Source organism: Vitis vinifera, chromosome 1 (genome assembly GCF_030704535.1).
Source record: "Vitis vinifera cultivar Pinot Noir 40024 chromosome 1, ASM3070453v1".
NCBI lineage: Eukaryota > Viridiplantae > Streptophyta > Magnoliopsida > Vitales > Vitaceae > Vitis > Vitis vinifera.
The window spans coordinates 1,157,616-1,180,435 of NC_081805.1; the positions used below are offsets into that span (position 1 = coordinate 1,157,616).

The 22,820-nt window shown below is 34.2% G+C and overlaps 1 protein-coding gene and 1 long non-coding RNA gene across 9 annotated transcripts; both read left to right on the forward strand.

Annotated features, from left to right (window-relative positions):
- The first annotated feature begins 233 nt into the window (after positions 1 to 233).
- LOC100261132 (thioredoxin O2, mitochondrial) lies at positions 234 to 4,147 on the forward strand. Its single transcript, XM_002275116.5, has 7 exons — positions 234 to 620; positions 945 to 1,010; positions 1,123 to 1,173; positions 1,263 to 1,342; positions 2,176 to 2,220; positions 2,568 to 2,662; positions 3,810 to 4,147. The coding sequence occupies exons 1-7, from the start codon at positions 407 to 409 to the stop codon at positions 3,817 to 3,819; spliced, it is 561 nt and encodes a 186-aa protein (XP_002275152.1). The 5' UTR covers positions 234 to 406; the 3' UTR covers positions 3,820 to 4,147.
- Positions 4,148 to 5,779: 1,632 nt separating this feature from the next.
- On the forward strand, positions 5,780 to 22,801 carry LOC100855064 (uncharacterized). Of its 8 annotated transcripts, none has more exons than XR_785665.3 (4): positions 5,780 to 5,977; positions 7,536 to 7,694; positions 7,787 to 7,894; positions 16,372 to 18,621. It is a non-coding gene; the product is annotated as an uncharacterized LOC100855064 (long non-coding RNA). The 8 variants fall into 8 exon arrangements; XR_785669.3 differs by lacking the exon at positions 7,787 to 7,894 and adding an exon at positions 6,420 to 6,582 and having other exon boundaries at positions 5,781 to 5,977; XR_785663.3 differs by lacking the exon at positions 7,787 to 7,894 and adding an exon at positions 22,541 to 22,801 and having other exon boundaries at positions 5,785 to 5,977; positions 16,372 to 18,286.
- Positions 22,802 to 22,820: the final 19 nt, after the last annotated feature.

Here is a 22,820-nt window from a genome sequence, read left to right on the forward strand (position 1 = left end):
TTATAAAATATTAAAGAATAGTTTTTAAAAATTATTCTCAAAACCTACTTTCGAAAATACTTCCAATTGAGTCTAAATCTTGCTTTCTAGAAAAACGAGGTCCAAGCCCATGAGACCCAAACCCATTCCTTGGGATTTTATGGGCCCTTACATGGAGGGACCTCCTCGAGTTTAGGCCTTAGCAAGTGGGCCTAATTTAAGGATATTTACCTTAAATATCCTTAGACGATGACGTGGCGATGGAAATGAGGCGAAACAAATACTTAGAGCCACGTGGACCGAGTCATCACGAGGCTTGACTCGGTGAAACCAGAATCAATTCCCGAGCTGACTCACCATCACATTTCATTCCCTAAAACCCTACCTTCAGGCTTCAAGCAGCGAAAGCGCGAGAAAGTGCGAGAAAATGGCGAGAAACTCCGTTCTTCTGCGACACCTCCTTCGATTCTCTCCCTCGTCTCGCGCTCGTTCTTCTTCTCTGATCGAGACCCTAGCTTCATCTCCGATTGCTGTCCCATCCCCTCCCATTCATACAATTTCCTCCTTTTTCACCACCGCCACCGCTAACTCTCAGTTCTCGCGGCCTTGTTTGAATTACCGCACACTTTGCTCTTCCTCAGGTACCTCGCATTTCCCGTGCAATTTCTCATTTACTTGTTTTATTTTTCATTTCCATTTTCGTCGTCATCTTTCGAGTTGTTATTGCTTTGCTTGGAAAAATATGATCCTAGGGTTTTTTTTTCGAAATCAAACAGCTGTCTTCATCGTTTCGATTAGAAGCAATTTGCGATTTAGGGTTTATATTCTTTGTATAAATCACTGCTTTTAAATTTATTCAGGCTCAATTGTGAATTTTACCAGTGTTTGATTAAAAAATGATATAATTTCTACTTGCATTATGGTTTGATGAATAAATCAAGCATTATGAATGAATTTAATTCCAGGTCAATCAAAAATTGCTCTGATTAAATCAGAAGAAGAGTTCAATACTTCACTTAGCAAGGTTCAAGGTATTTCGTTTTTCTTCTCTTATATTTTGTTTGTTTGCATCTCGTTACTGTTTTCTCTAATTCTTACAGCACTTCTCATTGGTTACATACTTGTTCAAATTCATTGTAATAGATGAATCTTTGCCTGCAATTTTCTACTTCACTGCAGTATGGTGTGGGCCTTGTAAGTTTTTGAATTATTTCATTTTCTACTTCATTGATTCAAGGAAGGGTATTGTTTAATCGGTTTTATGGCATATTTATTTCGTGTAGGCAGGTTTATAGCTCCTATCATAGCAGAGTTGAGTGAAAAGTACCCTCATGTCACCACATACAAGATTGACATTGATCAGGTGAGGAGAATTTTTCCTTGTCCAATTAGAAACTCATGTTTATGAGTTGATAACACATTGAATTTATTCTCATGAATCACCCTGTATGCTTTTTATACAGATGATCAAGATTGAACTTGAAGAAACTGATTATTGATGTTTTAAATTATGAAATTTTGATATCAATCTTAAAAATATCATTGTAGTAGTTCTCATGAATAGGGTAACATTCAAGAGTTCATAGAGAAACATCGTGAGAAAGTTGAGAATTTGGTGGTTTGTATAAGAAAGGAATATCAAATGTACTTGTAAAAATTCATGATTGAATGAAAGGTGACATAGGCCCTGTTTGGAAATTGCTATTGAAAACATTTTATGTTCTTTTGAACATAAAACAATTTTCTAACTCAAAAAACATGTTTGACAAACTTCTAAAAAAAAATAGTTTTTTGAGAATTTGCCATAAAATAGGTTGTTTTTTATAACAAATTTAAGGTTTTTTAACAATGTTTTGAGCAATAATTGAAAACATGGAGAATATTTTAGGAACTTTTACTTCGTATATACTTGTAGAAGAACAAGCGGAGAAAACTGTTTTTCATATTTAAGTTCCCAAACAGAATTTTGTTCTTCAAAACAAGTGGGAACTGTTTTCAGAAACGTTTCCAAGCAGGCTCATAGAAAAGCATTTTCCAAGAAGCATGGTTTCAGAGTTGTATGGACCAATAATAGTATGGTGCTTGCATTACAATTTACATTTAGCCTTGAATAGTTGTTTAATTGTTAAGTTGTTTCTATTAAGCATATTGTTCATTGGTATTTCTGTTGGACTTACTTTGTTAACCTATTTGCAGGATGGGCTTGAAAACACCCTAAGAAGGTTAAATATTGCCTCCGTGGTTAGGCTACTTGATCCCTTCTTTTCCCTTAAGAATTGTTTTGAGTTTGGTTTATAATTCATGAAGCAAAGTGGTTATCTATTTCTTTTATTGGTGAATTAAGTATCCTGTTTTTTGTATTTGGATGAGTAAATTTGTGCATATTTGCACTGAAGAATACATTAATATCATAACTTTTCTTCAAATAATTGTCTTATTTACAGATTGGTGTCTGCCATCACAATTTTAGACCAGTTATCTTTCTTTCTGTTGCTTGAATTGGCTAGTGATATTTAATCAGAGCAGACTCTCTCTATTTTAGTTAATTGTATGTGCTAAAGATGTTTCTTGACTTTCTTCTGTTGCAGCCAACACTCCACTTCTTTCAAAATGGGAAAAAGGCAGCTGAAATAATCGGTGCTGATGTTGCCCGCTTGAAGGATACCATGGATAAACTCTACAAGTAATTCCCCAGTGGTTTGCCTTTCTGCATTGTGTATGCTTTTGCATGGATTTTTCTTTGAACAAGGGCTTCCATAGTTGGCTTCAGGGCTATAAACGGTTCACATTTGAGTTCCAATCCATATTTGATTCATATCAAACTGGAATCCATTGTTTCTAATTTGGTTATGCTTTTTAGATACATTCATTGGCGAATCTAAATACATTTTTATCTGATTAAATTCTAAGCTGATAATGTTACCCTCAACACACATTTCCTGAAAACATTTTAAAATTTTTTGCTTATGAAAAAGTTATTTTTCCTTTTATTTAGTGTAAGTTGATTGGTCTAAATTGTTGGGACCTTGGGTTCTAGATATAGAATTTACTGAATGAAATCAAATCTTTCCAAATATGCATCAGATAAATTCGTGGCATGGATAGGTACAAACAAATAAAGCAATACTCAGTGTTCATAGGCTTCAATGTTTGCATCGGCCCAATCTTCCAAGTTGTTGTGTCTCCTTTCTCTGCATTGACAAGTGGATTCAGGTGCCGGTTGACACATGTGTGCTTCTCTATAATAGACAACGAAGACCGGTTAGGAAGGGGGGTGGCTGGTTAGGCCTCTGCTCCTCCAATGGTCAAGTCAATCATGGTGCTTACTAGAGGAGGCAACAAATAATAAGAGTAGAAAGAGAGATAAGAGTGTCTTTGATAACCCCTTAGCAGATACCTATGTAGGTTTCGGTTAGGAGTGATGGCCATGCCAAGAGTTGAATCCTGCATGTTATCTATACCTCATTAATGCTCTGATGTAGATAGATCATAGTTATGACGGAGGCATCTAATCTAGCTAAACTCATTGGATCACATTAAATGCTTCAGCTGTTTCGTTGGAGGAGGGGGGGAGGGTTAAGAAGTGGGGCATCCACTACTGGTCGCTGTGGGCTGTCCCGTCCTCTCTTGAGCTCATGCCTTTTACACCCACACACAAGTGATATCAACAATTCAGGAAGATGATTGAATAATTCGATTCTCAGACCTGAATCTGGATTGATCATTTGTCTTGCCTTGTATTTGATTAACATGTTTACATGTAGCTTCAAGTCATAGCTATGAAGTCTGCAGTTTCAGCCAAGTAATTTTCTCATTGTTTCCATTTGCAGGAAGGACTGACAGAAGATTTTCCAGGGTGGGAGCTGATGGCACATGATAGCTAATCTGATGGGTGATAAAGCTTTCTTCAGAAAGGAGAAAAGGTATCAATGTTGAGACTGGGTTTAGTCAGGATTGGCTTAGCTTTGAGTCTATGAGGCATTTTACATATCGTAAATTACATAAGACCTGATTATCAATTCACTGGTATGAGAAAACCTCAGTATCAAAATCTCCGTTTTGCTTCCAAATCTATGGAAATCGGATTGTAATGTTGTCATCGGTTCATTGTCATTCAATTGATAAATGAGTTTCTGATTCATTATCAGAGCTCACTCCCATTGCCACACGAGAAGATTTATTATTTTATTTATAATTTACCTATTAAAAATTTCAATTTTTTTTAATTTAATATTTGCTTGGATATACTTTTTGTTATTTATTTTTAAAATCAGAAACTTATATACAAAACTAGAGCATTTAAAAAAATATATATATAGATTTGCTTGTATTTAAAAAAAAAAAAAGATTTGCTTGTATTTAAAAAAAAAAAATTAAAATTTGAGATAGTATATTATTTTATGCTTTTAATTTTTAAAATAATTACTTTTTTAATATAAGTTTAAAAAAGTTTTTGTATCTTATATAAAGTATTTTTAATTTTTATTTAAAAAAATAAAACATAGGGTTAAATAAATTTTTATTTCTTCAACTTTCCCGCATTTTATGCTTTGCCTGTTGACATTTAAAACATAACATTTTTCATTATAAATTTATTAAAATACAACACTTTTATCACTTTGTCAATAAAAGGTTAAGATCGAAATATAAAAAAAAACATTTATCGTCCAAGTTCAAAGTCAGTCATATTTGGTAGTTGCATGTGAAAATCATGAAACTATTATATTTTGAAGGTGTTTGAAACATTCCGTTGTTAGTTTAAAGTTGATTTTATCTAATTTAAAACTAGTGTTTGAATCAAACTAATGTATCTAATCATAAAATATTGGAGGCATGTCCAAGTAAACACTTATAATTTACATTTTTTTTAACTTATTATTTGAATGAATATTTGTTTTCTTCTTAACCGATAAAGCTAGAGAATTATTAAAGATATATTTGATAATTGTTGTTGATATTAATTTTTTTAATCTTAAAAATAGAAAGTAGTATTATAACTTAAGAAAAAAAAAACGTTTAACAAAGTCTTTTTATAGAAAGCACTTTTCAACGACTTTTGATAAAAAAAAAAAATTAAAAAAATACATTTTTCAATGTTGTTAGGAAAGCAAAATATTTTTTAGAATAAATTTTAGGTGTTATTAGTTGTTTTTTTAGAAAGTTTTAAACAATAATTTAAAAAATTATATTATGTTATAAAATATAATAAAATTATTATTTAAACATAATCTTATTCTCAAAAATATTGATTTTTTTAATCATTGCCAAATAAATCCTAAAATTTTATTTATTTATTTATTCTAACATTTTAAGGGAGAGTTGCTTTGAGTCAAATATATTCCATGAAGGAGAGTTGACCCATGAATCAAAATGATCTCTTGACTAATAAATCAAAATTCTAATTCAATTATAATTTGAAAATTACTTTCTTCCCCGTATATAATAAAATTAATAGCCTTTTTGGCTTTTTCAGAGGATTATATATACGAACGGAAAACCATGTCACCTGGTTGAATGATATAACGATAATAAATTGAAATTTGTAATGTTTTTAATACACTTTTATTATATATATATATATATATATATATATATATATATATATATAATAAAAATTAAAAAGTAAATTATAAATGATTTAGAATTTAATAATTATTTGGAAGTCGGGACGATAAAAAAAAGAAGATGAATTTTCAAACAATAATAATAATATATGAAGTATAAAAACTTCTGAAATATAGAATCATTTTTCTTTATATATATGAAAATTTTTATTTCCAATACCTTTCAAGATTAAAGTTTTGTTTTTAAACAAAAACAGCCACAATTTTGATATTTTTCTCTTTCCGTTATTCACACAAAAAGGCGGTAAAAATGCAGAAGAGGTTGAGAAAACTGCTGTATGAGCATGACAATGGCTACCTCACTTTTCCCCAATCCTTCTCTACAAAAATGGGCTTAGGAACTTGCTGAAGTCAATGTCGGTAAAGATAGTAAGGTGGGTACCTCTCAATTCTGCATTTCACCTAGTGGGTCTCCCCAAAATTTCAATATTTTCTGCGGATGAAATTCGTATTAGCGGGTTCTCACTTTGATTACTATTGTGATTTGGAATTTTCTGACTGGTCTTGCAATTTTAAAATCTGGGTTTGCATTTTCAGCATCTGGGTCGGTTGAATTTTTGAATATTTCAGTCGTAGCTTTCTGGGTACTTAGTGTAACTGGAATTCATGTAAGAAGTTAGTAGCTTATTTTGAAAATTTTGGATAGGGATTATAGGGACAATCCAACAAATAATGTACTAGGTTGTTATTATTATTTCTCTCAGAACTGCAATTTTGAATTTCTTCGCTGTCTCTTTATTTTGCCGAAGGTATTGGGTGAGATCGTAACCCATTCTGGGTTTCTTGAATTCCGTCCATTTTTCTTGATGTATTTAGTTTGTAGACGTGAAGAGGGATGGCCTCACAAACAATTATTATTGTTATTATTCCAAATTTGGGATGCAACTTTACAAGAGGGATCAACACCCTGTTTGGATTCTGAAGGCTCAATCAAATTCCTAAATCCGATGATCTTTGATCAATTGTTTCTGTAAAAGAGGTACCGCCATGGGTTCTTTAGGAAGTTCATTACGAAATTCTGTGCTCTTATGAACTCTTATTTCTCGTATAGGTGTGTTTTTATCAATTTGAGGAACTGGTGTTTGATATTTTTGCTCTGCCTCCTTGTTGCTTAATGATCAAAGAGAGAATGATTAGAGTTTGCATATGACTTCATTTTATTCTCTCGGATATGATAAATAGGAAAACTGGAATCTAAGAAAGTCCACTAAGGACTTTCAGTTTCTGATGTTTAGTAAGGATATTGATTTTCTGCAGCTTTATCCTGCTTCATTATTTGGTTTCCCTCATGTACTCTAAATGAAAATTTTGTCTAGATAAATGAAAGCACTCCATAGATAATTTTGAAGAAAAAGTTTATTTGGATAAATGCACTATGCTGAGAATGACCCTTGTGTAAGAAAGCTTGCTTGAATGAAGCTTTTGTGAGTAAAAATTCAATGTGTAAGAAGTCTTATTGTTTTTCCTTTAAAACCATGGTGTAGTATTACTTTCTTATCTTGTCCATGTCTTAAAATGTATGGTTTCAATAAGATGTTCATAAACATCCCCACTCTAATTTCTTGTGAAACTATTCAATTCTTGGTTTGTTTTTCTCAATTCATTCTTCTATATTAATTTGTGTATGTTTTTCCATAAGCGTTGTATTGTCAGTAAGGGTAGAAATGTGTTACAATTTCAAAGAGTAGAAATATTCCATAATGTCCTCAAGACAAATCCTATTTATTGGTTTTTTTCCCAATATTCATAGCAATATTTATGGTACTTTGCTTTCTTCTGAACTCTTCTGAAGTAAATTTGGGTTTTAGTTACTAATACTAACAAGTGGTACTTTTTCTTTATTGATGTTTGACTTTGTTTGCATATTGATTAGATAGTTTTGAACTTTTGTAAGAGTTATCCATGCATTTTTATGATTGAATCTACTTGCAGAATTTTTATGATGTCTTGGTTCCTGCTGATCATGTGAGCATGAGTTGCCATTGCAAGTGGGCATCAGACAGAGCTGTTTTAGGATGGGGCATACTCATGACTGGAGATGTTTACTGGAGAGATTACGTTGATTCGACTCATTATCCTGTATTTTATCAGGTTTCTTATCTCTTATAATTGCAATTCAATGGCTACTTTCTTAAAGTTATCTTCTTAATTCATCACAATGGAAAAAAAATTCGTCTATGCAGTGGGAAGGAGTTTGTCTTTTTTCCAGGGGGGAGGTGTCTGGTACAGATGCCACATGTTATGCAGCTGATGATTGTGTTGTAGGTTATGCCACTATTTGCAAAATTTAGGTGAAAGCATGTGATGTAGGACAACCCTAGGATGGTTGCCTACACACACTCAAGGGTAGGTGGGCTAGGGTTTTATTTTTAGGGTGTAAAGAGAGGAACAAGGAATACACTTTATGGTAAAGAAAATTATAAGATAAGAAATAGAGAGAAAGAAAAAACAATGAAGAAAAGATGGAAAACCTTAGAGTCTCACTAAGGCCTTCTAGGAGTCTCACCTAGAAGAAAATCAATGGAGTCTCACCATTGAGGGTTGCAACCTTGCAATAAAAGAAAGTATAATATTATTCATCAAATTCATCCCTTTGATTTACATTGATTAGCCTATTTATAGGCTTTTCTAAGAAATCCAAAGTCTACTAGGACTCTAATAACCTATTATGATTCTAATTATAATTATAATATCCAAAGTCTACTAGAACTCTAATAACCTATCATGACTCAAATTCTAATTATATTATAACTCAGCTAGCTAATCCTAATTAGACTCCAACAAATATTAATCCTAATTTAATTCCAAGTAATAATAATCCTACTTTAATTACAACTAATACTAATTCCCTTTCTTGATATATATCTTGAATATTCATCCTCATCAATTCCCCCTGACTTGAAAAAAACTCGACCTCGAGTTTTAGTGATTTTCCACGATCAATTGAAATTCCGAGCAATGCCTTCCACCCTTTCTTTCTTCGTCGTCTCTTTCCCATGGTAAGACAAGATCTCAAGATCTCTTGAACTTGTTCAATTTCATGCAAGACAAATACTGGACTTCGAAAAACTTTTTAATGTTGTACAACAAGTTGATAATTCTCGAAATAATTATGTGTCTTCAACAAACTTGTGGGAAGTTGTTTCCCACACTCTTCTTGTAAATTGTTTTGTGGAAGAATAAGATTCTTGAATTCCCTATATTCAAAAGAAATTTCAGCAGATTCTTCATGTTTGCCACCACTCACGATAATGTTTGGCCTTGGGAAGTCAAACATCGATTCTTCTAAAACTTCTTCAACTTCTTTGAGCTCTTCTATTGGTTGATCTAAGATTAGTTTCATCACCTCTTGCTTTCTAGATTCATCATTGATGATTTCTTCGTCCTTTCTAGTAACTTCGACTTGCTTTTTAATAAGAATATTTGATGGCTCTTCTAGTTTCAAGGGTGCCACTTTTTCCTCTGGTTGCTTATGTGGTGGAATTTCCTTCATTGGACGAAGGATCTTCTTTCGCCCATTGCGCACAAGTGTGTAAGTGTTCTCATAGCCATCATGTTGGACCCTTTCATCAAAAAGCCATGGTCTTCCAAGCATAATATGGGCAACTTTCATCGGCAAAACATCACACCATGCTGATAACTCAAAATTTTTACTGAAATTAAACGTCACTAGACAACGAGAACTCACCAAAATAGATGCGTCATTTACCCATGCTATTTGATAGGGATTTGGATGATCTTCTGTCTTTAGATTAAGCTTCTCAACAAGCTCCTATGAAGCTAGATTGGAACAACTACCTCCATCAATAATCAAAGTACATAGTCTCCCTTGACAAGCAACACGAGTTTGGAAGATGCTAGTACGTCGCCATATCCTCCTCTTCATTTAGCCTTGGTATGTTCACCAATGGCTGCATAAAAAAGTTGTAGCCTTCAACCATGTTTGCATACGTTGCTCTACTCCTCAATTACATATGCCTTCATGCCAAGAATTTTCGCTCTGATACCAAAATTGATGTAGGACAACCCTAGGATGGTTGCCTGTATCAAGGGTAGGTGGGCTAGGGTTTTATTTTTAGGGTGTAAAGAGAGGAACAAGGAATACACTTTATGGTAAAGAAAATTATAAGATAAGAAATAGAGAGAAAGAAGAAACAATGAAGAAAAGATGGAAAACCTTAGAGTCTCACTAAGGCCTTCTAGGAGTCTCACCTAGAAGAAAATCAATGGAGTCTCACCATTGAGGGTTACAACCTTTTAATAAAAGAAAGTATAATATTATTCATCAAATTCATCCCTTTGATTTACATTGATTAGCCTATTTATAGGTTTTTCTAAGAAATCCAAAGTCTACTAGGACTCTAATAACCTATTATGATTCTAATTATAATTATAACATCCAAAGTCTACTAGAACTCTAATAACCTATCATGACTCAAATTCTAATCATATTATAACTCAACTAGCTAATCCTAATTAGACTCCAACAAATATTAATCCTAATTTAATTCCAAGTAATAATAATCCTACTTTAATTACAACTAATACTAATTCCCTTTCTTGATATATATCTTGAATATTCATCCTCATCAGCATGTGTCAAGGGAAAGCAAACCTAATAATGTTAGATGATGCCATGGTGACAAATATGGTTTGGGAATTGTTCATCAAGTTGAATAATTTTGGATCTAAGAATAAATCAGAATAAGTTGGTGAAAAAAAAAAGTATAAATATATTGGGAAAATCAGTTCATGTTAGAAAAAGAAAATGCAATGTTTTACATTCTGGAGTTAAATCAATAGAATTCATAATAGTTATGGAGTATTGATATCCAAGATATTTGTGAGAATAATCACAAATCACTTAAATAGGTATGACAAAACTGGGTTTGGTACAGTGAATAAAAATGTGTCTTTATGGTTATTATTTTCTTTGAATTTATGAAATACCATGTTGGGGTGGTTATTTTCTGAATCACCTTTAGATAAATTTGTCTAATTTTCCAGTGATATCAAAATGCACTTGATCGGTACATATTTCCTATTCTCCAGGCTGTTATTTGAACTTGAGATATATTTTCAAGTATACTCTTTAATTTTGTTATTTTTACGTGATCATGCTGCATTTATTTCCTGTTTTCTTTAAGCACTTTAAATGAACCACTTTTCTGGAGAGTTTGCTCCTTTTTTCCACCTGTTTGATCCTTTACTAGTCCTTTTGTCAAAGGGTTATTTTACCTTTTGCAAACCATGAAGAAGAATTAATTTACTTAAGAAAGTAAAGTGAGTTTTATTTTGTTTGGTGAAATGTCTAACTTTTGTGTACTGCAAAAAGCAAAACTCAGTGCTTGATGAATTCTAATTCTTGTAAGAGCAATATTGATAGTTAAAAAACAGAAGTATAAAAATGGAAAGAATAGTAATTTGAGGTTGTGTAGGTTATACCAATTGACCTTTTGCTAGCTGCGATATCTGGAACACTTTTCCAATGATTGGGGTTTTAGAAACATTCTTATTATTATTATTATTATTTTATCAGAAACCTAATAGATCTTTTCTCTTAACTAAAAAGATCAAGAAGGACAAGACATCCTTCCACAATGTAGGAATTTAGATCAAGACAAGGCAATGGATTCCTTTACCCATACCCATATGGTTGAACAAATGAGATAGATTACAAAAAGTGAAACAACATTTGGAACAAAAATTAGATAAGATTCAAGGAGGCACATAATCTCCAATAAAAGATACCAGTTGCTTATGTCTGACACTGTTTTAGATCCTTAGGTACCAACTCCATTAGATATGCAAGAGGATGAGTTTTATGTGCTTATGTAACTATTTTCCAGGACCTTTTGTGGGAGATTTGCTTCATAAGTATGATTTATGATGTAAGGATGCTCAACGGCACATGTTTTGTGGATTATATTATGGCCAGCATTTTTGGCTTGATTGCTGAAGAAAAATTCATAAATACTTTAGCATACAAAATCCTACAAATAAATCTACACATGTACAGAAATGTTTTCTACTTGTTGCATGAATAATTTAGATCTCTCTAGATTTGGGGAGTTTCTGTTTCTAGAACCCATGTTCATGATAAAGAATGACATGCGAGATCTTGTCTGCATCCATAGGTGATAGTTCGGTAGCAACACTTGCTGTTTGAAAATCTTCCTCCCTATTGTGAACAATGTGTTAAGTTTAATGACTGGACTATACATGTTTTGGTGTGGATTGTTATGGTTTAACCTAACAAACAAGAGATTCTTGTGTGAAAGGAGTGTTGTGCTCCCTAATATGATGGTAAAGCTATGCTTGATTCCTGGAAAGTCTGAGGGAAAGAAAATAAGTAGAAAAATAGGAAGAAAGAAAAAGGTAAGAAAAAATTATAAATTTTTTTTCTTGTTCGATTGTCTATGGAAAAAAAATTAAATTCTTTGAGTGATGCACTTTCCTTACCGTCTTTCAAGTAAAAGGAGGAGGAAAATCTTTTGCCATCCCTTCCCCCTTCCTTGCCTTTTTCCATAGTATCCAAACATAAGAAAATTACTATCCTTGACATTTTTTTTTCTGTGCTTAGCACTTTTTCAAGAACTAAACATAGGCTAAAACTACCTTCTTTCACTTTAACCTCAAGGAACAGTTACAATATATTGCTGTCATAAGCACTATAGACATGGGTGCTCTAGTGTTGTGTATATACATAAGCATTGGACTTTTTTTTATAGACACTAATCATTAAACTTGTTATTGACTTGCATGAGAGAAGTACACATTTGGAGGGATTTGTAGTACCTTTTTTTTTTATTACCTTCCTCACCTTTGCTGAAAATAACAACTTTGGCATAAAGAAAAGAGTCTTGTGGAATAATATAATAAAATTTTCTTTGCTAGGGGGTGTGCTAATATGTGGGCTATTTTAAAGCTATCTAAAACAACATATACATCTCTTTACTTTTGGGAGGTTATTCATAATCATATTTTATATTTACCTCAATCTCACGATAATGGAAACTTTGTGATAGATTTTTCAGATTTTGATTTTTTTTTTACATATGAGAGTTGAATCAAGAGATGAGTAATTGTGATTTTAGGGGTAGTATATTTTATAATTAGCCTTCATGGTGCTTAGTTAATGAGTTTTGTTTTATGATGGTAAATAGTTATGCAGTCACATTCAGTATTTTCAAATCTATGTTTATAACTTGAAATTGTTTTGCTAGTAAATTATCATTGTGGAGTTATTGCATTTGTATTTTTCTTTTTAATACTAGTGCATATAATTCTGCATCCAATCTCCAATAATTTGTCCAGGGAAATGGCTAGAAGTTTTGGGTTGTGTGGTGACAAAGCAAGAAATATGAAAGAAGATTGGTAAATCAAATAATATTGCTTGAGCTTATGCTAGATATTTGGCTTTTCTGACTGTGAAGCTGTCATTTAACCTAAAAGTTTAAGTTGTTTGATAATGGACCAATAATGTATATTATGCCAATTTTCACTTGGTCTAAAATGCTAACATCCCACCTCATGGTCCTTGTTTGGGTTATTAGGCTTTCATGTGTGCTTAATAAAAAAGGGAAATTAGACATCAGTGAGGTTCGAATCTGACACCATGTTAAGCTTCCAATTATCCTAAAAGCTTTTGTTTGGGCTTTAACTCAAGTATAAATTGCCATGATACACATGGTTAGCATATAATCTAACAATTTAAACTTTTAGGTTAATTGGTAGTTTAACATGGTATTGGAACTATTGGAAAACCGAAACTGATATGGAAGGAAATAACTTTGTAAAGCTGTAAATTAGCTATTAGTTGTCAATCTTTGTATTTTTAGGAAAGTAATTGTTAGGAGTTATTCTTTCCCTTTAATCAATGATTTAGTTTCCAGATTTGAAGGATTTGTATATGCTGTAAACTCTATAAAAGAATAATCTCAATGAAAGAATATTATTCCCGTGAAACCCTATTCTTCAAGTTGGTATCAAAGCTAGCAATTTGCTAGCCAAAATCCTCCTTCTTCCTCTCTTTCAATCCCTGTTCTCTTTGAAACCATGTCGGATATTTCAAACGAGTCCACTACTGTTCCTTAAGATTGAAAGAGAGGAAGAAGGAGGATTTCGGCAGGCAAATTGCTAGCTTTGATGCCAACTTGAAGAATAGGGTTTCACGGGAATAATATTCTTTCATTGAGATTATTCTTTTATAGAGTTTACAACATATACAAATCCTTCAAATCAGGAAACTAAATCACTGATTAAAGGGAAAGAATAACTCCTAACAATTACTTTCCTAAAAATACAAAGATTGACAACTAATAGCTAATTTACAGCTTTACAAAGTTATTTCTTTCCATATCAGTTTCGGTTTTCCAACCAGTTGTAGTGCCAGCGAAAGCTTTGATGCCAACAATGTTAGTTCAAGAACACAAAGATAAAACAATCACTCATACGGTACACACGGTTTTAACGTGGTTTGGCCAACCATGCCTACGTCAACGGATAAGAGAAAATGATTCCACTATACAATAGAAAATATTACAAAGGACAGAACCAGATACAACTATTGGGTTTCCGAAACATCCCATGTTTCCCCACTCCTTGTATCCATACCTTACTCTCGTTCCACTGGGTACCTCCCGTTCTTCCTCACATCTTTATCCACCTCGTATAGTCTCTACAGGTCCATCTCCATCTCATAACTTTTTCCCCTCATGACCTAGAATATTTATAGAAATATTTCCAACAACCTTCCTTATTCAATAAGGAAGTCTAATATTACAATAATATATCAACCTAGAAATATTCTATATAATATTCTTTACAAAAAAGGAATCTATACTAATTAGGAATTTGGGACACTTCCTAACAATCTCCACCTTGGACCAAATTACATGAAGTTAATCTTCAATCTCTCCATGACACAAACCTTTTTGTATCATATCACCACGAAAGAGCAATCGACTCCACCTTCAGTGAAAATTCCTTTTGTTTTCATCTTGTGTGCTTTGTGATTTTTTACTCTTCTAGAAATCTTCAACCCAAGCTCTAATACCAATTGTAGTGCTAACGAAAGCTTTGATGCCAACAATGTTAGTTTAAGAACACAAAGATAAAACAATCACACATACGGTACACGAGGTTTTAACGTGGTTCGGCCAACCATGCCTACGTCCACAGATGAGAGAGAATGATTCCACTATACAATAGAGAATATTACAGAGGATAGAACCAAATACAACTATTGGGATCCCGAAACATCCCATGTTTCCCCACTCCTTGTATCCATACCTTACTCTCATTCCACTGGGTACCTCCCATTCTTCCTCACATCTCTATCCACCTCGTATAGTCTCTACAGGCCCATCTCCATCTCATAACTTTTTCCTCTCATGACCTAGAATATTTATAGAGATATTTCCAACAACCTTCCTTATTCTATAAGGAAGTATAATATTACAATAATATATCAACCTAGAAATATTCTATATAATATTCTTTACGAAAAAGGAATCTATACTAATTAGGAATTTGGGACACTTCCTAACAATCTCCACCTTAGACCAAATTATATGAAGTTAATCTTCAATCTCTCCATGACACAAACCTTTTGTATCATATCACCAGTTACAACTATTGGGTTCCCGAAACATCTCATGTTTCCCCATTTCTTGTATCCATACCTTACTCTCGTTCCACTGGGTACCTCCCGTTCTTCCTCACATCTTTATCCACCTCGTATAGTCTCTACAGGCCCATCTCTATCTCATAACTTTTTCCCCTCATGACCTAGAATATTTATAGAGATATTTCCAACAACCTTCCTTATTCTATAAGGAAGTCTAATATTACAATAATATATCAACCTGGAAATATTCTGTATAATATTCTTTACAAAAAAAGAATCTATACTAATTAGGAATTTGGGACACTTCCTAACAATAGGAACCTTGTTTTATGCGAGGTCATGAGTTTGAAACTCATTGCTTGCTTATTTCCCCAATGTGTTGAGCCCACTTATGATCCCAAATAAGGTTGCTCTCTCTACCTGTGAAGTGGAATGTAAGGTTACGGCCCAAATAAGCTTCCGTGAGGCAAGGTATTAGGGTTGTAGCCCAAATAAGCTTCCTTGAGATGTAGTGTTAGGGTTGTAGCCCAAATAAGCCTAATATACATTGTTGGTCGACTATTTAATAGTGCTGCCCATGAGGTGGGTTGTACCCAAATAAGCTTAATATACATTGTTGACTTACTACCTCACAGGGCTGCCTGATTGTGGCCTAAATGAGCTTCACTACCTAACAACTTAAACTTTTAGTTATTTGTTTTCTCCTCCTTGTATGTATGCCGAATGTGTTTTGATTAATCATTTTGAAAATGGAAATACCTTAGAAAATAAATGTTGGTCAAAATTGACATTCTTCCTAACATGTAGTGCACCTGAATGGACTTTTTGTTTGCAATTTTCCAAGGACCAGCTTTTAAGTTCAAGATATTCTCAAAGATATTAATTGTGCATTTTTAAAGCAAATAATATTATTATCTTCTTTGGAGGCCCAAATATTATTGAAATGTTACATAGGTTTCCACAGCAGCTGTTTTGTAGGTTTACATTTTTAAGTATTAGTAAAGCAAAATCCTTGAGAGAAATTTTCTTTTCACTTGTGTCATCAAAAGGTTTATTTTGATGAATTCATTAACTAGGTTCCTAGACATAGCCACTCAGAACTTATTCATTAGGACTGGGTTTTTTGTCCTTGTGCAGTGTCCACCTTGCTACAAAGACATGAGTTTTCGGATTAATATATCATTCACTGAAATAATTTATGTGAACTTGTCAGAGGAATTGCTTGGGATCGTTGAGGAGGTATGTTTTCTGATTTTTTAAATTTTGCTCTGGAGCTGTAAATTTTGTTCAGTGGACGGTGTTCTCCCAATGTTTTTTGTAGTTTGTTTTGCAGAGTTTCTTTTAATCAATTTTGAATAGGTTATTGAGGGCATGTTTGGGTATTGCTCTATTTTCTCTTTTAGCTATTGATGCGAGGTTAGCTTCCCATATTCCCTGTGTTGATAAATTTGCTGCGGCTCATGCTGTGGAGATCTGGAAGCTAATTGTGGATCACTTCTGTTCTTTCCATTCTGGTCATTTTATTTGTTTAAGCCCATATATGATCACTTTTAATTTCGTAAGTGACATCATATTTTCAACTCTTCACTTTAGTTTGTGGTGATGATATCCTTTTCTGTAAATTCATCATTCTAGAAGATGTTGTGCCAACATGTACTGTAGACACAAAAGAAATTCAAACATGGTCTGACTGCTGATGTTAAAAGGTGAAAAGCTAGAAGTGAACTGTCGGCAACAAGTCATCTGTTCTAGGCCTAAATAAACTGATGGATGCATACATGAAAGTTATGTGAATTCTGTAGCATAATTGTAAGCTTCTCCAATCTTGGTTACTCACCAAAAACTAATACTCTTTTCTCAAACTGGTTTGTGTCTATGACATCACTTTTTGTCTGTGAGAAAGTGAGGAGGTTGTAAGAAAATCTCTTTAAATTGAAAGAGGTTAAATGGCAATTTCTGTTGTTGAACTGGCTAGATAGCCAAGGGTGTACAAAAATATATTTTGATGGGTAACTTTATTTATTTATTTTTTGGTGTCCTACTGGGACTTGAACATGGAACCTCCCACATTCCCATTCCAAGCAATTGGCACCTGAGTCAAGCCTCAAGGGCAAAGGGTGTATGAGAATGTTCAATATCGTTACCATTTTTTTCCTTGTGAGAGGTTACTTGTTGCCTTCATTAAAGATTGCTCTTGCCAACACTTTTTAGGGTATCTGGTGTTCGATTGCAGAAGGCCAATATTATCCATTTTTCCCTGTGGGTTGAAACTAAGTTTGTTTGGAAGTTCATCTGAACTAGTAATACATATTTTATTGCCAAGTCTGATTGATCGACAAGTTCACCGAGAAGAACAGAATGACCAGCCACTATTATAGGATTGCATATAGGTCCATGGAATGTGCATTTGCAGGAAATAAATGAGCTATAGATATTTTATATGAAAGGAAATTTCATTGAATTGATGCTTGTGTTGGAAAATCAGAAAAAAAAAAAAAAAAACATCATTTCTAATCAATTATTGCAGCTGCAGTGGAATGCAAAAGAATGAGTTCAAAGCAGGCTGAATGATGTTCTTTGATGAGTGTCTCTGGTTCATGGGATCCCCTTCTGCAACTTATGTCATGTAAATTTCTTTTCCTTTCCTTCTTTGATAAAAAATTATAAGGATTTACGTTTTTCTCTTGTACACATTGTTTTAATTGACAGAAGTTCACACCATCTGCTGGTACCTAGTGTGAACCCTTGTACGCATCAAGGCCACCCCCAAAACCCCAGTTTAATATTTGACATGTGAATCGGGAGCCAGCTCTAACAATCCAAGAACTCTAGTAACATATCTTTTTTGAAAAAGTTGTATCCATTTGTTCAACGTGTGATTCTAAAGCAGTAAAGACTTCCATCACAATTTTCCTTTCTAATGTTTCCACAGTTTTTTCTGATGATTCTATTTGCAGAGACCTTAATGGTTGAAATTGGGAATTTAAACACTTGGCCAAACTCAATGGATGAAGATCTTCGCTGATCCTATGATTTATTACTCAAATGCCCGGTCAGTAAGCTCTGTAACGATAATCCATCATACCTGTGTGATAATAAATCATCATAGCCATATTTTTCAGGTCATACATTTCTTTCCTTCATTTTTATTTTCATTAGTTTATTTCCCTTTGCTAAATGGAAGTCAGGGATAAGCGATAGATGTTAAGGCTCATCCATCTTTTTTTTTATCCATTCTGGCCTGGGTTTGGGCCAGGCATTGAGGTCTGCCTCAAGATCTGTGCATTATTGGTTGATTGTAAATTATGCAGCTAGGAACAGTGTTGAAGAAACAGAATAATTGGAAACTGGGTTTTATAATAAACTAGTTTATCTCTTTTATCTTTATGCTTCTGCATCCTGCTGCTTTAGATTATGTCTCAGATCCTATGCCACGTAGTGTGTACATACTGAGTGTTTTATGCAATTGGGCTTTGATTCTGAACTTAATTCCTGCATTAGTTTGTACTTGTTTGTTTGTTACTTTTATGCTATTATTCTGTACCTTGATAATTCTACTTGTATCATATACTTGGTCCGGTTTGGGTTGGGCCGGATGGTGGTAGACCAGATCCCACCTTGAAACCCAATCCTGAACTTGATGTTCTGGGGTTTAGGCAAAGGTTCTAACCCAATCAAGAAGACAAGCTTAAGATATGAGTACGAAGATTCAGATTTACCAAGTGAGAGACAATATTTAAGATAGATTCAGCAACTAGGAGTATGACCCAGTAAGTAGTTAAGACCATCCCAAACCAAGAGAGAACACCAGGTGGGTTGCTATAGGCCATCATAAATTTTCCCAATAAATGAAGCAAGGCTCAGAAAACTGAAGTTTGGATAGTTAAAAAAAAAAACCGGTTAGAAGAGGCCAAATCTAAAGATGGGAACTTCAATTAATGTAAAAACTGGAGAGGTGGGAGTTTGAAGTTCTCATTTCCTTAATCAATCCTCAGAATTTTTCAAGAAGTCTCATTCTTGTTCATCTGAAAGAGCCACAAGTCAACAGCTAAGGGAAAATTATCCTTTCATCCAGAGTATTTTCACTCTTGTTTGGCTGTCAAGTATCTTGAAGTCCTATATAAACATTCAGCTTGGAGTATGGGACAATGATAGAATCATGATTTGGAGAGCATGAGGGAAAATGAGTAGAAAATATGAGTTTATTATAATCATTTTGTGTTTTTATTGCATCATAAAAACAAAGAGAAAATGGGAAAAAGAAAAAAAAAAAAAAGAGAGAGAGAGAGAGAGAGAGAGAAATAGAGCATCCGTCATGATCATGATTAGATACTGTGGATAGCAGGGGGTAGAAATTAAAGATGCTATCAGGGCTAGTGGTAGTAGAGTAGGGCAGAGTAGGGTTAGGCACAGTGAGTAGGGTCAAAGGAAGGATAGGAACGAAGACCAATGGTCAAAGGGTTGGACAATGATAGGGGTCTGGAATATCTGATGTTGGGTCCATTCCCTCCAGTACACTAGAAGAGTGACTTGGATGTCCCTCTGCTTCTTTTATATTCAATACAAAACAAACCCCCCTGCTGGGACCAACCCACCTCACTGACCTCACCTCGCTCTCTCTCTCTCTCTCTCTCTCTCTCAGTCTTCATTGCATTATCATCATCATCACAATGTCTACCATGTCTATTGTGTCTATGCAGCAGTGGTAGTAGTTGTTGTGTTGAAAGGAGGTAACCACTGTACTACCCCCCAATACATCAATACCCCAACAATACCACCCACACAGGTGTCTCTAGAGCTGTACTCCTCCCACCCCTCCTTTCTCATTCATTTTCAAGCTACCCTTTTCACACTTTTGATTTGCACCCTTGATATCACCTCTAGGAAATAGAAATTCTTGATTAAGGGCAGGCTGAAAGTTGAAAGATAAAAGATGATGAGGATGGAAAAAGAGAAATAGCTTTTGCAAAGGCACAATGGTCAAAAGGAGGGGACACAAGAAGCCGCCAAGTCAGAGAGAGAGTGGGTTGGGGGTTGTATCATACTATCTTGTATGCCAATGGTAATGCCAATGGCAATGACAAAGGGCTGCAGCTTACAAAAAGGCTGACAGATGTCAGAGTATGATAGGGATGGGTGATATATGTAATTAGATGGGACTAAGCCAAGCTCTCTCTCTTTCTCTATCTCTATCTCTCCCTCTCATATATTTAAATATATATATATATATATTAGATGGGTGTCTCCCAAGTCCCATCCCACTCCCAACCACTCAGATTCTGCAGGCTTGACGGAGCTCTGCTTTTTGTTGCTTTTTGCAAACATATCAATCATTGGGAACTTGAACAAACCTTGATGCCTGTCTTTTTACCAATCCCCATTTATGTTCCTCTTAATTTCTCTCCCCACCTAACCAACTCTCTTACTGCTCCCCCACCTCCATACAGATTACATAATTACATTACTTCTCACTATGTGCCCATACAATCAATTTAACCTTAGTCTAACTCTCCTTCCTTCATGGTTCTCTAAACCTCACTTACATTTAGTGTTTTATTACTGTAATTTCTTGTCCTTCATGATTTCTCATGACATTGCACTCGGAGCATATACAAAACTCCCTGCCCTTCAAAATTTTCCCTGTTTACTTTTCTTAGTAGTGCTTCTTTATTTCATACTTGTTTGCAGGGTAAAAGGTTTCTAACATGCACCCATCCTAGACCACTATTCTGAATTCACTATCTCTTGTTTTTATTGTCTAACCCACTAACACCATGATATTTTTTGAATTATATAGGATAACTGTAGTCTGTAGCCTATAACCATAATATCAATTGCTTTTTATCACACTTCAAATTATTTTAGGGAAAATTCTAAGACGTATGATTAAATCTAGATCAATGAATGAAAGGTATAAAGAAATAAGACAGCTACAAAGTAACAAGAACTTTTTGGCCACGTGGTTGTTCTTGATTGGACATCACTAGCACCATAGCAAGATCCTTATCCTAGCTTTTGAGTTTATGCATGTTACTGAGATATGGAAAAACGTTTATGCCAACACCCCACTGAGGAAGAATGGGCCAGCACTGTTTGTACCAACACCCAACTAAGGAACACCAAGCCTAAAGTTAGGTTTGAAAAAGCACTACTTTTGGACCTTTTTTCTAAAGAAGAATCTTCAATGATTGTACAGAGGCTGCTTGCTTAAAGAACAACATCTTTAGGAACCAAAGGCTTTATGATTCGGATGGCACATTCAAATCTAAACCCACACCTTGAACCAACTTGATGAAAATTTTTGTGGAAGAAAATTAGGTTTTATGCTTGAATTTGCTTTTGATTTCACTTTTAATGGACTAAAACCAATGCTGTTCCTTGAAGACATAGTCAAAATTCTATGCTGCTCTGGTGGCTCCTACAATAATTGAGAGAGGCACAGTAGAGGCTGAAGGGCTATAGTAGCAGAGAATTTTAGTATGATGAGGAGTTGAACAAAGTACATACATAACATCTATGGAAAGAAAAAAAAGAACCAAGTACAAATCTATCATGGATGATAAAAGGGTTTTATGCTATGCTCTTTATGGGTTTTTTCCAACTCCTTTCCAACTCTAATAATATTCTTCGCATTCTAATCACATTCCTTCTCTCTCTGTCATATTTTTACTTCAAATATAGTACTGAAAGTAGCTGTATTGTGTGGCTAAGAAATAGTCTGAAAATTGAGAATCTAACAACAATGGGGAGTAGAATGGTTTCATAGATAGGGACACAATTCAAATAGCTACTAATTTGATGGGTGTTTGGAGTTATTGGAACACCATTGCCCAAGTTTGGATCTTGTTGCAGATTCATCTTTTCTCCTCCCATATGTCATGTGTGTGTGAGACATTGTGTACTCTGTATCCTTTTAACCCTGGCACGTGATCTAGACTTTTTGACTCATTTGTTATTTGTGAGTTGTGATCTATGCTATATGGTACTTTGAATGGGCTTGGCCATTGATTTCAAATTGTCCTAGTTTCTTTTGGGTCACCCCATTTTTATCCTTCTTATCCATACTACTACTATCTTAGGAAAATACCACATGTATCATACTAAATTCAAAATCTAAAAGAAGAAATAAGACTCAAGTTTGTAACAATTTGTTCTCTTCGGTTTAGATATCGTTTGTTTTAAGTTTAACGGGTTCTTGAGGTTCTAAAATATATCTACATGATTAAGAGAATTCACTTTTCTAATGACATTATAGACCTCTTTTAGTTAAATGTTAATGGAAATTGGTGCAAACCCTCATGAGTAGGTGTTGCAATATGAGCTCTTGGGAATTAGGACATGTTTGGCAGACAAAGTTGGAGAATTCAAGAACAGATGGCAGAGGCAGTATAAGCTATATGAACCAAAACCCACCTCCCCTGCCACCTAGAGAGCTGTGAAATCATCTCTTCTTGTTGGGATTTAGAGGTCAGAGTACCCAAATTGCATTATTGGTCACTTGGGTCTACAGTAATGCCTTTGGATTTTCTCTTGCTTTTCATGTTTGATAGGCTAATGTTGTCTTTCCAAACAAATTTCTTGAATTA